This window comes from Agelaius tricolor, unplaced genomic scaffold (genome assembly GCF_023055355.1).
Source record: "Agelaius tricolor isolate 1412-34295 unplaced genomic scaffold, bAgeTri1.0.p SCAF_1, whole genome shotgun sequence".
In the NCBI taxonomy this organism is placed as follows: Eukaryota; Metazoa; Chordata; class Aves; order Passeriformes; family Icteridae; genus Agelaius; species Agelaius tricolor.
In genome coordinates, this window is record NW_027269261.1 from 107,030,661 (window position 1) to 107,047,406 (window position 16,746).

General features: G+C 33.7%; 1 protein-coding gene across 5 annotated transcripts in view; it reads left to right on the plus strand.

The window, feature by feature from the left end:
• GRIK2 (glutamate ionotropic receptor kainate type subunit 2) overlaps window positions 1-16,746 on the plus strand; it is a 356,681-nt gene that overhangs the window by 254,451 nt on the left and 85,484 nt on the right. For 3 of the 5 annotated variants that reach the window (XM_071446488.1, XM_071446497.1, XM_071446506.1), the window contains 2 exons: window positions 9,653-9,771; window positions 13,480-13,697. In XM_071446488.1, coding sequence (XP_071302589.1) covers window positions 9,653-9,771; window positions 13,480-13,697 — 337 coding nt within the window. Of the gene's footprint in view, window positions 1-8,998; window positions 9,474-9,652; window positions 9,772-12,096; window positions 13,698-16,746 lie in introns of those variants that run through there. The other 2 variants (XM_071446514.1, XM_071446521.1) reach the window with 2 other exon arrangements.

Genomic DNA, 16,746 nt, shown 5'->3' on the forward strand with positions numbered 1-16,746 from the left:
ATAAGACAGGTTTTCTCCTGGAGAAGCAGGCAAGTCTAATTTTAGACATGACAAAACAAGTGAGCACAAGGAATAGTGTGGAAGGGTGGAAGCTGAAGAGGGTCACACTGAGATTACAGGGTTACTTAGGTTCATTTCATGCATATCTTCATAGTTCCATTTGTATATGACATTTTTTAAGCTTCTGTAAGTATTCCAGAAGTATCTGAAGAGGCAGCTGAAAGATGAAGAAGTGTGTCTAAGATTTAGCAGAAGTAAAAGAGGTGATAAAGGGAAGAAATTGCATATAGAAAATAAGAGTCTATATTTGTGTGAATGCTCTTTTGTTTTTCTTTGTGACCTTCTAGCCATCAAAAGATATTCAGATGATGACTAATCTGTGTAATCCATGTGGAGGCACAGTTTAGACTTTCTCTTTTGCTGGATATGTAAATAGAGCTTTGTAGAATAACTCCAGTGAAAGAGTTACCATTTAAACCTTATTGTAGCTCCTGGATGGAGCATGGGCAGGTTTTTTTGTGTTGTGTGAGGGTAGGTCCTCAAACTGTTGACCAGAACTCAAATCACATCTCCAAAAAGAGGATTCTTAATATAGGAAGTAAGCCAATTCTGTTTTGGGGAGTTAACCTTGACTGAGGTCCAAATGTTTGCTTAGAGAATAAATCCCTTCATCAGCAGGATAAGGAGAGAAAATAGGATGAGCATGCTCCTGGGTTGAGATAAAGGCAGGGAGATGCTCACCAGTTGTTGTCATCACCTGAAAAAATTTCAGAAGGTGAGAAATACAGACACTGAGATGCCTTTCTTCCCCCCTTTTCCAAGTTTTACTTTATTCCTTCACTCCAGGTTCCTCTGCCCACCCCCAGAGAGAGAAGGGAGCTTGAGGGGCAGTTTGTAGTCAGTACATAATGGTTTCTCTCTTGCTTCTTGACCAGATATAAGTCCTTGCAATTTATAACCAATATAATTCCCCCAGCTTCCCCTTTCCATCTTCCTTAGCCACCCTTTTCATGACTACTGGCCAAGGTTCAGTAGATGAACTTTTATCCTATATTTTAACTTCTGAGAGAAGTGCCCTCCATGTCAGAAGCCAAGTTCAAAACTACTAAAGCTGAGGAGGGCCTGTAATACAAAAGTCACTTGGCTGATTAGTCTGATTAAAAGAGATTTTCTGTTCTGTTAGGCACAGGACTCACTAGAAGGCTCAGCACTGTTAATCAGAGGCACACACTGGACAGAGTCATCCCTGGACAAGGCATATTCTGATGATGCTCAGCCTCTGTTTCTAAATGTTTTCTGTTATATGGTTGCATACCCCTCAAGATGAGCTTAAAAATCATGAGGAAAGGATGTGTATCACCCTGGTTTTTTAAGATTTTCTAAGCCTTCTGATGTTGACATTCTTGTAGTGAACTTTCTCACACACTTTCTGTAAATAACTCATTGTTTTGCATTCATTTATGGAGGAGGAGAGAGTTGATAGACTGTTACTTTGACCAGTGTCATTGGAGAGGTGTCACTGTCACCCTCCAACCTGCTATCACTTTTGGAATATTATAAATGTTAGAGGCAGAAAATAAACTTCCCCTTTTTTCTTCACCTTGAGAACAGCAGTGTGAGCTTGTGTTCGTGTCCTATAGTGACAGATGTGCAAGACCAGGGCACTCCTGAAGGCAGAAAAGGATGAAATCATATAAATATGACTTAGCAACCTCTAAAAACATAAATGTATTGTCAACACTGCTACCACACTACATCCAAAACTGAACTTCATACCAGCTTATACCACCTGCTAGGAAGAAAATTGACTCTATCCCAGTGAAAAAGAATTTACAGATTGCTTGAAATTTAAGTATTTCTAAAAATAGGGATGAGGATTTTCCAAAGTAGCCAATATTTTATTTCTTCCATTTTTTTTTCAATATACTTAGGGAGGACATATATGGGTAAACAATAATAATATTTTCTGGTAAATATGTAAGAATGTTATATGAAACAGCTAAATGTAGGCTAGTTGGGCAGAAAGTGCAAATTAAAAATATTAGAAGTATTGTGAATAACCTGTTTTTTAAAATGGCACCCAATTATCACTATCGAGTCAGAGGAATGAGGGAGTACAAATGAAGGCTCAAAGATTCTCAGGTATGCTAAGAGCCTAAAGAGCAAAGCATACAAAGGGGGAAAATCATGTTGGAGGCATCATTTTATATATATTGCCAAAAAGGGGCAAAATATTTTCTAACACAACAAATACTCTGGTTCTCTGAATTGTCACTCAGAACTCAGGAAGGGTTGGAAATCTTGTGAAAACTAAAATGAAAGCAACTCTTTTGACATCTCCCCTACCATACCATACTCGAGATATCTCAGAATATCTCCTAGAATATTTTTTGTAAGACTTCAATGTATTTAGCAGCAGTCAGGACACTGATTGTGGGAGAAGCCTACAATCATTGTGAAGTTCACATGCATTAAAATATAGTAATTTTAAATAAGTGTTCTTCAGATTCTTGACTGTCATTTAATATATAACTCTATTGACATTTCTTCTGTTCAAGAAATGGATGGACTAATATTCTGGAAACTGAAAAGTTATGTAAGAACTGAAACCAGTGTATATACTAAATTAAGCAATAATACCTGACTAGTGCTTCAAAAATTAGATTGTATGTATACCTTTTACACTTGTTTCCATCATACATTAATCTTTACTTATGATGGTAATATGCTATGTCTTTAATCCAGAATAGTAATGAATTTTAATAAACTCTTAATTCACATCTGTAAAAACAAATGTTTCAGTTATCATAAAGTTATTATAATTATCACATAATAGTTAAGAATTTTTATATCATTTATTTAATTTTATTTAAATTTATTTATTTAATTAATTTTCATCAAACAAAAAAGCCTTTATAGTTTTGGTTCTGATTTGACCTATGACTTATCTACGCATTTCTGTACCTCCCTAGCCTATATTTCTTTGGATTTTAGAGCAGGACTAGTAGCTAATAGGGCAATACAAACTGACAAGTTCCAAAAATCACTACATATTCCCTGTTGCTGGGTTATATTACTCCTGTATGGTTCATGTTGCTTATAGTAGAATTTTATGAAAAAATTTTTATATTATTTCCTAATAAGATAATATTGTGTTTGGTCTTTTTAGTCTTTTGGTTTTTTTTCATTTAGCCAGAAAGCTTAAATTGTGTAAAAATGGGACAAGATATATTCATTCATATAATGAAGATTTTGGTTCTGATCCTGCAGTAGCTTGTGTATTGGTATTTTATCTCTGACTCAATGGGATTTAACAAGATCCTGTTGATGTTTAAAATTAATAGTACCTATAAGCAATTTAAAGGTATACAGGGTAAACATATAAAACAAAATTCTGTAAAGTGTGTATAGAACTTCCACATGAATCTTGGTGCCTTTCTAGATTTTGGATTGAATTATATCACCCAAATTGAGAAGATTTATAGATATTTTTTAATGATGTAAAAAGTCCTTTAGGTTGAATTTCTAGTCAATGGAGAGGTGATGATTCAATGCAACTGCTTTAGATGGGGATTTGTTTAATATATAAAATAAGTGTTAGGTGATTAGTTCTTCTCAGGAAGCAGCAAAAGCATGGCAGCTATATGAGGGAAGATGATGTGGAAGATGACAACAGTGCAAGCAAGGCAATTACTGTACTGAAAAATGTATCTGAGCAGGGCAGGTGTCTTGGTAATTATGATCTCTGTTTACAGCCCAGAAGTCATCAGGTGTGGCAATGAATGCCACATGGTGGGACAATGAAGGATCCAAACAGAAAAAATCTCAGTTTTTCTAAAAGCCATAATTTAGGAAAAAAGAAATGAGGCTTTAATAAAGAGAAGCAGTAACATGTTTTGTTCTTAAATAGTGTAGTATGTTTTGATAAAGCATCCTGGATATTCTTGAAAAAATTTCGAAATATTGTAATTTGTCAGTTTTTATGCAGTAAGATATGGATTAAGGGTGTAGTCCTGCACAGAAACCCTATAAAACAATGACTAGAAAAATCATTCTACACTCTGCTCTAACGAATGGGAGAATGAGTAATTTGCTAGAGCTGAGATTAGAGCTGATGGTTTGCTGTGTTCAGCGATACCCAGCACTGGATAAGTGTGCTCACATTCATGAAGAAAATAGGGTAAGATTCTTTTGATTTATCAATTTCTGGTCATTAGATAAAGCTTTACAGCTTGTGAAATCTTTGTGCTACTGGCTCTTGTCTGCTCACTTCTTGGTCTGACTGCAAAACACATGTCTATGTGCATGTAAGTGGGTAATCATATTTTCTTTACTTTTCTTTATAGGCCTGATGCAAAGAAAAGGGAGGAAATTCGACAGGTTTGAACTAATGCTGGAATAGTATGCACAGTGTAATTTTATGCTGTCTGTGGCATATATTGCTGGCTATGAGGAATGTGTTGGTCACATCATGCTTTAGATAATATTTTTGTAATATTATTTAGTCTCAATTTATTTATGTGTTCATTTAAAAACCCACAATAGTTACATGGTGTTTGAAATACCATGGAAAAGAATGTAATTTAAATAAACTAAGCACAGCTACCAGTAAATAATCTCATTAGTCCTTTAAATTATACTTGCATCATACTTCTTTGCAATTGTGTTTTCTTTATTTCCTTTGCCTATATTCATAATTCCATGAGTATAGGGAAGTATTCTATCTGACTGCATCAGACCATGAAATAAATTTATTGTGTTTGATTGTTGTCTTGTAATTTCCAACGATCTTGTAGAACACAGATTTTTCTTAGCCTTTCCATAGTTGTTATGTAGCTCCTATTTGGGTCAGAGCTGAAAGCAGTATCATGTCAGCAATAAGGACGAAAAATTTTGTCAGTATGCATTTTTAAGTAAGAATTGAAGTCCAGGTGCTATAACGGAAGCTGATAACTCTCATGGATTTTTAGCTAAATATTCAGTACCAACCTGTGTTTTAAAAATCCCTTATGTTTTGGTTTTTTTGATCCTGAGAGACAAAAGAAAAATAATTATTTTAATAAAATAATTAAAAAAAAGAAAAAAGCTGTTTTAGACCATCCAGAAAAGTTCTCTATAAGATTTTAACAGGTAACAGGATGAATATGATTGAATGACAGTACCTGGTACCTGTTTAGCAAATATCTGAAATCAACACATAAAACTCAAATGGCCTATATGTAATACTAATGGGTCCAAGCCACATTTTTCCCACAAGGAGTATCCCTACTGGTATAAATTCAGTTCTGTGCAATATTCCTAGGCAGCTGTGTTTTGGTATAATGAAAATTCAATTACAAATATTACTCCACTAGTCCATTTTCTGTTCTCTCTAAATTGTAGTTTGGGGTTTTCTGCTCTTTTTAACAAGTTGCATTGCCTTCCAGAAGATACAGCTTAAATTAAAAATGTCTTTATCTCCAGATATTACAGTCTGTATTAAGCATATCTATTAATTTGCTTTCAAAACATAATACTATCTTCATGCTATCATCAGAGATAAACTGACAGGTTTTGATTTGAGAACTATTGAAATTGGTGGAGGGTGTCCTTTACATATTCTCAGCAGCTTTGAATTGAGTTGATTTGTATGGAGCATGCTAGACCACACACCTTTTATGAAAGCAACTGAAAGCAGCAGTCAGTGTGTGACAGGATGTACTGCTCTGAGTGTAGTGGGTGTACAAATACCCTGTGTCTACAATCACATCTAAGCTCCTCTAGACTGAGTCCCATGACTCTCTAGGAGACTGTGTTTTTATTCACAGACCAAAACTGTAGAAGCTGTTCTAGTAAATCCTAAGTCACATCTCTTCCTGAGTTTGTCTCAAACTGGACACTGGAAGGGAGGAGTGAGTGCCTGCAGGTCAAGAATTAACAGAATCTTATCTCATCAAACTCCTAAATAAAAAGAGAAGCAGAAATGTTAGCAGTAGATCACAGTTAATATTATGACAGGTTCTGGATTCAAACAGGCTCAAGGAGCCTAAAAAGATCACCAGTGCTGGCTCCAGTCTGATCCAGCTGGTAGGGTCTCCAGGGTCCTGTGGGCACCATCTGGGCTTTATGGACATACCTTTTTATAGCTATGTTTCCCCACCCTGGAGATGAGTTTCTTGCTTTCTATACAAATTAATTTTCATATGCAGACAGTTCTTCCAGACCTTTCTGAAAATAGTTTTGAGGTCTTGATCCACCAGTACTGGGTCAGCCTTTGATCAATAGTCCATGCCTACTTTTTGACCTCTGTCCTGTGCTTGAACTGGACTGTGTTGCATTTATTTCAGCAGCCAGACCAAGGGCATTTCTCAAAAAAAATGCTGCCATATCTCCCATGTACTCCTTCTCCAGTCACATCATGTTCTTTACCACAACATGCTCTTACCAACACTTGGTTGGCTCCATGGCTATTCAACTACAGGTGTTTGAGACACACACATAAGATCCCATGTCTTCTGGGCTTCTACACTATGATTTCAAATGCTGTGTGAATACAGAATATAATAAATTATAGTCGTCTCAAATAATTTGCAGTTCTGAAGTAGGTTTGTCTGATCATTGGGCATACTAATTTTAATTTCTAATATCATACATATTCCTGAAGTGGAATTAAATTTAACACAAATCTTTCTTCCCTGTAGATTGCTGAGATAGCTGAGTTTTAAACACTACTTGCACTAGCCAATAATTTCTGAGGAGTACTTGTACCTTTTCAGTGGGTAGCAGCAATTAGGAAAACTGAAACTCAGGTGTTGTGCAGTTCATTTATAATCCATTTTTTTTAGTATTTCAGATACTTGAAGGTGTTAGAGATTAAGAGGCTGTATCGGAAATGTTAGAATAAACACTAATAGAAATGGTATATGGGAAGAGTACCTGTTATCAGTGGTCAGAAAAATCAATCTTCAAAATTGCATCTGTTCATTGAAGTTCTCTTTTTGCTTTATGCTTGTTCTTGATTGAGCAAGTTTTCTGCATTTAAATTAGTAGGAAGGTAGTCCATTAATCAAGCAAAGTGATTATTCTTATAATATCATTTAGAATAACACATTTAAATAGTGTGAGCAGTTCTGGGATCAGGCAGAAGGAATTTTCCTAACAGTCACTTTCTAATAAGAGAAGCTGATTAAAAAAAGATGGTATTCTTGATGCTTGGAAACAAGGGAGGCTCTAGCCTGACTTAAAGAAAAAGTTGTTGTCATGATAACTAAACGTGGGAATGATTTTCCCAAGAATCTGTGGAATTCTTGTCTTTGTGTGTTTTTGAGACATGACTGAACAGTCCCTTGTTTTGAAATGATGGACACTGCCCTGAGCATGATCCTGGCTTATAAATCCTGCTAGGTGAACCTGTAACTCTGTGATTTGTGAATATTTATTGCAATAGGCTAAACAGCATGAAACTTATACACACATGTAGTACATTAAAAAAAATGATTAAGGATCCATACCTTAAGATTTTTACACTAGACAATCTAATATCATAGAGCATCCTTAAAATAAGGAGGAACAATATTTATCCATAATAAGCCAGTATTAATTTTTCTTACTTTATAAGTAGAGAATTCCAAAACTACAGGACTTAGATTGCATTGTTTCTTTCTTCTAAAGCCATCTTGTATGTCTTGTAGGTAGTTTCCTCCTTTTTTTATAACTATGGACAATTTTTCTGTGCTTCAAAGTAAAATAAAATTATTAAATAACATAAGCCATCAGAACAAAAAGGTAAAACTGCCAAGTTATGTTTTAGATTTTTCAGTAATGTCACAATCACTGTAAATAACACTTGAAATATATATTTAAATAGAAAAAATATATTTGTTTTGTCTAGCAAACATTGTCCTCAGGTATTTTCCAGTTTAATTTTCAAATATCTCTCAGCAAAAGAGTATAAAAGCCTGCTTCAGTTTCACCAAGTGCTTGGTTTCCAGGTTTTGTTGGATTCACAAAAACATGACATGAAAGATACTTAGATTTTTAATGAGACAGTAAACTTCTGATCTAGTTTTACTATAAAGTAATAGAAGAATTCAGGTCACAATGTTTAATTAGAACCCAATCAACATTTTTGCAGAGCATATCAGTATTTGGAGATTCAAATGAAACAGTTCTTTGTCAAGTAGACACTTTTAAGACGAGAAGTGCTTTAACATTACATTAAGAGCTTCAAAGTGGAACATTTGATTTTCTGTATTATAATGTGTTTGAAATATTATTGTGAAGAAAATTCTATTTTTCAAAGTGACAGATGAATAGTTCAGATAGCTTTGATTATAAAATACACCAAAAAAGTTCTTTCATAAAGGCTGCCTATCCAAGGGTTTTTAACAGAGTGGCTTTAATGATTTGAGAAATTATGAAAATACATTAATATTGATTTAATAATTAAAAATCTGTAATTTTAAAAATTATTGTGCTGGTGTCTTGTGCTAGTTCCATTATACTGTTGTTGCGATTTTCATTTTTTTCACTCAAATATATTATGCACATGCAACTATTACACATGTATTCATTATCAAAGATTTGAAGATATGATTTAAGCATAAAATAAAAATCCCTCTCAACAGTGTGCCTCCAAGTCCAGGCATGGTGATTAAAACTCTAAAATTATTAGGATAATCTTGCACATTGCAATTAAAATTTAGTTCTCCAAAAGCACCATGAGGAAGAGAGAACTGAAAATCTTTATTTTACAAAAGAAATTGTAACAAAGAATAATTTATCTAGACATGTTTGCTTGTTTTAGCTACAATTAATAAAATAGCATTTAGATATGAGCTCATCATAATGCACAGCAATTGCAAAGCCATGAATTACATTGATTGTATATAATCTGCTTGTAATCTATTGCCAGACTCAGGCATCTTTCTACTATCTCTGTTCTATTTTTGAGATAATTAATTAAATTGTCTTTTCCTTTATGTTTATCTTTTTCTTTCTTTTTTTTTTCTTTTCTCAGAGCCTGGCCCTGCAAGGTGCTTGTGAGTGTCCCCAGCTTCTTTTGGAAAACCTTTCCAGGGATGCTACTGTGCACCTCACAGGACAGGATGCAATTCCTTTAATTTGCTATAGTATTTTTTTTCTGTGAATTGTAGTGTTTGGTGATTAGCAATGTCACTTTCACTGCTAACTATTTATTTTCTGTTATATTCATTATTTGTAATTTTTATGAGAAAGAAACATTTTGCCTGATGTATTTTTTTTTTCTAGTGAAGTTCTGTGATTTAACAGGTGTTAATTTTCTTTCAAGATGCAAAATACTGTCACAGTGGTTATAAGAGCCTAATCCTAAATGGGACCAATTGTCTGGAATTCTATTGGTGTCAATAAAAGAATAAGTGCTTTGATGTTTACAGGTGGCACTTGGAAACTTTCAGAGCCAATCTGTATGCAACTTTATCAGTATCAGCAACAGTTAAGAATGTTAATCTTCAGTATTGTTTTTTCTTAATATTGCTGTTAACTGTAATGCAATCACACTGTAAAAACTTTCAATCACTATTTTCTTTATAACCTCTCTTGTTTTTCTTTTTCTTTTGCAGCAGTTTTGCTGGATAGACTTTGTGATGGCTGCATTTTAAATCTGTTCTTTTTCTTCTGTCAATTACCACAGGTTTAGTCCCTATGAGTGGTATAATCCACATCCTTGCAACCCTGATTCAGACGTGGTGGAAAACAATTTTACCTTGCTAAATAGTTTCTGGTTTGGAGTTGGAGCTCTCATGCAGCAAGGTATACGACTCAGTCTGCTCTTTCTCTTGGGCACCATGTCCCACTTTTTGCTGGGGGTCACAGTTCTCTGGCGCAAGTCACTTGCATGGGTGCCTCTGTGCATGTAGCCATAAACCAGCTTTTTTTATGATTATCCAGGCATTCCCAACACCTTACGAATTAGCCTGAGGACAGATAAAAAATTTAAGACATAAAAAAGCACAGCATAGCCATACAGTTTATTGCCTAAACAGGAAACCCTTACTGCGTAATTAAACAAGCTAATCTGTCCATTACCTAAAAAACCTCCATTTAAACAACCCAAGAATGAGTATACCTTTGTCAGATAAGACTATAATGTAAAAATCTATAATTCGGTTAATTTTGGTCTAGAAGCCTTTCAAATACAGAAAGATTTTATCTAGTAGCTGGAACCTATAAAATAAAATAATATAGGAGATTTAATCCTGTCCAGTCATAATTTATATTTTTAAAATCAGAATGACCATTCAACAATGTCTATATTCAACAATCCATGCACTGAGAAACTGATGCTATTGCTGACAATAAAATTGGCAGCTGTGTAGTCATATTGCTCAGAGTAAAACCAACGTTCAGTTTTAACTATAACTGTCTAAGTAAAATGCTTAAGCACATTCTTAAAAATCTGTAATTTCCTTGTCATATTCCTCTTATTTTGAAAGCATACCAAATATATAGATCCATAAAAATATATCACCATTTTATTGCCCTTTTCCATAAGGATTTGAACACAGTCATATAATATCAGACACATGTGAATAGCACAGTTTCATTTTTTGCACTGACATTTCATTGGGCAGTATAGCGTAATACAAAAGATTATTAGTCTTGTTAAAGAGCCATTAAAAGGAATGGCTTTCCTTTCTGGAAAAATAACCATTGCATATCTCCCCCAAAAAATCATAGAAAATGTTGGCAGGAACAAGTGCATATTGGTAGAGTTGTTTTAATGAATATACTTGAGCAATCATTTTTAAAGCTTACCATTATAAGTACACCAGCTATAAATAAATCCTGGTTTTAACTCATCAAATGATTTCATGAAGCTTTCCTGTAACTGCAGTAAATATTCTGTCATATATCAAGTTTGTAGGCTTAAAAATTCCCTAATGCCTCAGCAAGAAGAGTACTGTGCTCAGAAAAACATGAGTTAATGGGTAAAAAGAAATCAGGATTTCAAATCAGAGATAAAAATATGTCTTTAGTTGGCTAAGTGTTTACTATCAACTAGGTTGTCAGTATACATGTCAAGAAATTATATAGTTGAAACACAATTGCCAAATACATGTTTGCAAGATAATGATTGCTTTTAAGGAAGCTATCAAAAAAAGGGATGCTGAATGAAAGAAGGTATTTCAAATTCCATTCACAGTTCTCAGGATTGTCAGAATTTCTATCAATGCTGAGTTTTATTTCTTATGTGGCTTTATGCTTCTATGATGGAAAAAGCAATTTAGATTTTTGTATCATCTTTTTGCAAGGAAAAGGTTTTTTTAGTCCATAACATCTAAACATTGTTTTTGAGAATCAAAATAAGAAAAAAAAAAACCCTAACCTTCATTTTAAAATATATCTTTGGAGGATAATAGTTTTCCTTGAAGGAAAACTAGTTTTTTAGAATTAAGGCTGACCCTCTGTCCTTGCCTTATATTGTTTTACCTTTACTCAGTTCAACCTTTAATAAACCTTAAAGGCACCATTGTAAGGATGCAGCATCAGTCTTGATTTTGTTGATTGCTTTAAAAAGAAATCTCAAAAACCTAAAGTCATCTAAAAGTAGGCTTTCAGAAAAGCATGGAAGTTCTCACCTAATAGCAGTAACAATATAGAAGCACTTGGGCCATACTCATATCAGCATATTAAGTGCTGCTTCTTTACAAAAGATTTGCTTAGTGCTGGAGGATACATGATAGAGGAAACTCATGCATGTCTTGCTGGCACCTCTCGCTCCCAGGAAACTGTGGGATATAGTGCTGGACATGGCGTTACCTTGGGTACATGACAGTCAGCCCCTGACCAGGCTCTGTTTCATGGGCCCAGGTGGCACTCGGTTTCTGTCCCTGGTAAGGTACGAGCTCGTGGGAACTGGGGGAACTGTGGCCAATGTCTCCACTCTTCTCTTCTTTCCAGTCCTGTCTGACTTTACTGGTGTTGGTTTTTAAAATGAAATGAGAGCAATTAAAAAGAGTTAATGATAGTGGGCTTGTTGGGAAATCTCTTAGTGTTATGGTGTCTAAGTGTCTGACTAACAGGGCCTAGGAGCAACTCCATCAGACAGGTACTTTTCTACTTTTTCCCTTGCAGAATTCTAGGCAGAGTCTGGCGCTGGAGTTGGCTGTCATGTCCAAGTCTGTCAGCCTTTTTTGTTTGAAACAGCAAGGGTAAGATGAACTGCAGGGTAAGATGGGCTGTTTTTGAATACAGTAGTCCAGTTATGATACCACTTCTTTTTTCCCTTTCTTATGTTTTCTTCCTCCCTCTCTCCCCAGCCCTTCTGTTCTTTTTTTCACATTGAGTTTGGAAGTTTGACATAATCTTTCACCTATATGAAGATGTGTTACCTTGCTGGACCAGTTCCTTAACTAATTCAATATAAGCACTAAAATTTAACAGGAATAAAATAGTCCATCTTGCCTTCATTCCATTTTACCCAGAAGATATAAAAGCAAACATAGTAACCAATTAACAAAAAGGGGTTGTTTCGGTACAATTGTATAGTGGATATGATGAAACTGTTTCCTTGAAAACAAGTTTCCAGATACTTCTAAAAGATCTTACATAAAGTTCTTAAAATGAAACTTGAAATTGTTTATTTGACATCATTAGAAATTTCATTTCATTCAATTATAACATTATGGAAAAAATCCATACATGCTCATTTATGACAAATATTTGTAATTGTATATTACAGTGAATTTAATTTATTCCTATTTTTTGTAATTAAACACAAGAGGAGTTTATGTGCTTCAATTTGTCTCATTAGGCTCCAAATTTGCATTAAAAATTATGCAAATTACTATACAGTGTCTGTCTCCCCCTCCATTCTTTCGTGCCATGAGCAGGCAACTCCAGCAATGAATTATAATCTATCTTTATGAAGCTTATGTATAGAAGTCTAATATTTTTATTGCTATTCTATTAAATTGAAGTTTTTAGCATAGCCACCCATATTTAAATGAAATTGTGGGGCTAAACATAGAGATGGGAGATATGAATTTTTTTATCTCAACATTTAATTAACTATCATTTACAGCAATGTAAATGGAAAAACTCAAAAGCATATTTATAATAGATTTAAAGTTTTGTTTTTCAGATATGAAATCCTTCATTTCATATCTGGCACCTTCATCAATTGCTTATTTGTTCTGGAAAGCAAGTTGAAGTTACTGCTTTTTTATTCTTGGTATTTTTATATATATGTTTAGAAATTCTAAAATGGCACTGACCAGCGAATCTCCCATTACTATATTTTGATTTCCACAGCTCCAAAAAGATATGTCTTTATAAATTTAACCAGTTATTTTGCATTTCAGTTGTGTGTGTTTTTACAAGCAGTACATCTAAACCTGTAGCTTAAAGATTTTTTTTGCACAGTGATTCCATTTCCCCACTGTGGCAAAAAGTGCTGAACACTTATTGATTGTTTTCTGTGCATCCGTTTCACCTTTCTCCCCTGGTTTTCGTTAGGTTCTGAGCTCATGCCCAAAGCCCTCTCCACCAGGATAGTGGGAGGCATTTGGTGGTTTTTCACACTTATCATCATTTCCTCGTACACTGCTAACCTAGCCGCCTTTCTGACAGTGGAACGGATGGAGTCCCCTATTGATTCTGCTGATGACTTGGCCAAGCAGACAAAGATAGAGTATGGGGCAGTTGAAGATGGAGCAACCATGACTTTTTTCAAGGTAAGTTTTATATTCTGTTTGGGATGTTATATCCTGATTTTGGGGGGGAAAGCTTTTGCACCTTGCTGAAGGGCAGCTACTACCATTCCTGATGCTGTCAAAAACAAGTGGAAACCTTTTTTTTTAATTAAAAAGATAGCAAAGGAATCAAATGAAAAATCTCTCACAGTTTTTTTGATGATTTTCTATTAATGAATTGGATTTATAGCAGTGAAGTACATGAAGAAACCTGAGTACTTTCCTCAGATCTTCTATAGCTGCATACAAGATTAAACTTTGTCCTATTAAAAGTTAGATTTAATTCAATGGCATTATACCTAATTGTAGTCTTTACTCAAGAAACACTAAGGGTATTAGTGGATGTACTGAGGAAAACTTTTTGGACTTAATAATTTTGAGAAACTTTTGAGTGAAATTTTGGTACCATATAAAAAGCTCAGATTATCCCAGTTTTTCTGTTTCTCTTAACCTGCTACTAAGATAATTAAATTTGAAATATAGTGAAGTGAGATACTGAATTAGAGGAAAATATTTCTTGTCTAGATTCATCAGGCATTTAAGCAGACTTAAATTAGTGATAAATATTTATGAAAGAAGATCGTTAATTCTCTAACTCCTGATGCTGGATAGCACAGGGGTGTCTCAGATCTTCCAGAGAGGTATTTAACAATATTTGCCTGATTTTTGGTGATTTCTGAAGACTTTTTGGCTAATATAGCCTAGTTTTAAGAATTATTATGCTATCACCTAAAGCTCTGTGTTGGATGTCACATTGGCATTTGTAATCAGCAAAGTACCGAGGTAGCTTTTAAACTGGTACAGAAATTGAAGACTGTGTGCTCAGTTTCTCTCATGAAATTTAGAGAACACAAGATTTGTTTACATATCAAGGCTAAATAATCTCTATTTAATCCTATGACCATTGACCTTGTACCCAATCAAAGTGTACAAATAGTTTTAATTTAAAAAATAAATAATTTCTAAGGCTCTCAGCTTCTGCTTGGAAATAAAATCATTCAACTCCAACATCTCAGAATGTTTCAGACTGCTTAACTTAAACCTTGCATTGGGAATGTTCTGGGTATTCTCCTCTGAATACTCATTGGAAAAGGAGCTGATGAAATTGATAGAAGTAACTAATCAATTAGAGATCTCTTTGTGTCAGGAAATATAGTTAATCATATATAGTTTTCATATATAGTTTTATAATCAAATATAGTTTTCAATGTAGTTAAAATAACAACATTGAAAATTTAAAGACTGAGTGTTTTAAAAATGTCAAAATTATTTTTGTCTTGAGACATAAAGAAATAACACAAGGTATTTATTGAACTACCAGAAAACACTCTAGGATTTAACTAAATTACAGTATGGCAGAAAATTTTGATCTAATTCTATTTTAGATTCAAACTGTGGACGTTGTAGAAATATTAGGAAGCAACTGTAAATTTTTAGTTTTCCTTCTCATCCTTAATTATCTGATTAACTTTTTTTTTTAATACTTCTAATGTGGGTTTTTTAAATTTCTAAGTGCAAAGACACTATTCCTCTTTCTATGGACTTTTTTCCCTTTTGTTGATATAGTACTCCCTTTTCTGCACAATTATTCCTTTCTGCTTTCTTTATTCTTCTGTTTATATTTGTCCAGGTATATTTTGTGATTATCTAATGTATTGTATCCAAGAACTAAAGAGGCCTTATGTCTAATGAAATAGCATTTTCACATCCTTCATTGAAGATTTTTATCTGCAGTTGAAATAACCCTAGACTTAAACACAACAGATTTAGGATGTCAGATCACATAATTTAGCATTACTTTTTTTACATTAATGAATTTTCCTCCTTCATTATGAATGAAAAAGAGAAATCATAAGAAAACATAGAATTTATATATTCATCTGCTAAATTTTAGGTTAAATTAAGGTTTATTCTATTGAAAACACCTATTTTCTGTATTATTGTGTGAACAGATCTATATTAGCAAGTGTTTTATGACATGAAACGGAAACAATAATTAAAAACCATTCCAACTTGGAACCAACTGATTTGAAATAAATTTCTGTTGTTTACTATCTCATCTGGTAGAAAATTAATTTATATTATTTGCTACTACTATTAAGATTTTTTATTATTAATGGATATTATTTGCCTAATGAAATAAATTTAAATTTAAGCATTAGACGTAGCTGCATTTGTTCTTGCAGATTATCAAAAGGTGAAAATCATGCTCAAATAGGAAAGTAAAGGAAAATATACAATCCCATTTGATTCATTCAGTATCTGAAGCAATCTCCAGGAGAACATTAGGGTTGTCTTGATGTAAGTGCTATTCACTAGAGCTGACTCTGTAAGGAATGAGGTTAATTGCATATGTATTCCATAAAAGATAAACAAAAACATATATGTATATATACAGTCTTTAATTGTTAAATTCCTGGTAAAATTAGGTATTTTTCCCTAATGATGTGGAGCTATCAGAAAATAACGTACTATAATTTTGGTCAACATAGTATATCTGCATTTGCATATTTTCAAAATATACTTCTAGTCAGCAAAAGCTAATTACTTCAAGAATGTAATTTCCTTACATAAAAAAGATAAAAATGCAAGAAAATATTTTAAAATAACACTTTAAGTGGAATTGCATTACAAGGTTCTGCTAGAATTGAATATCTCATAGAGAATGCTAAAAAATACAAAGAGCATTTAAGCACAGGACACTGATAAAACAGTTTTAAATGGTATGTATTATTTCCTCTGATACATAGATAACTGAATATCAAGTAGGAAGTTCCATTTTGTATGGCATTAAGGAAAATACTAATGAACTTTTGTGTCCTGTTCTGGTCATCACACTTTGAAAATATGCTTAAAATTAGAAAGGGTTCATTAAAGGTGAAAGAATGACTGTAGGTCTGAAAATAATCATTGCAGTTAGAGGCTAAAGATCTGTCTGTTTAATCTGCTGAAGAGAAGGTTAAGAGGTGACTTGATCATGGTTTGCAAATTCCTTAATGGGAATGAGGCTTTTGACAGTAGATGACTCACT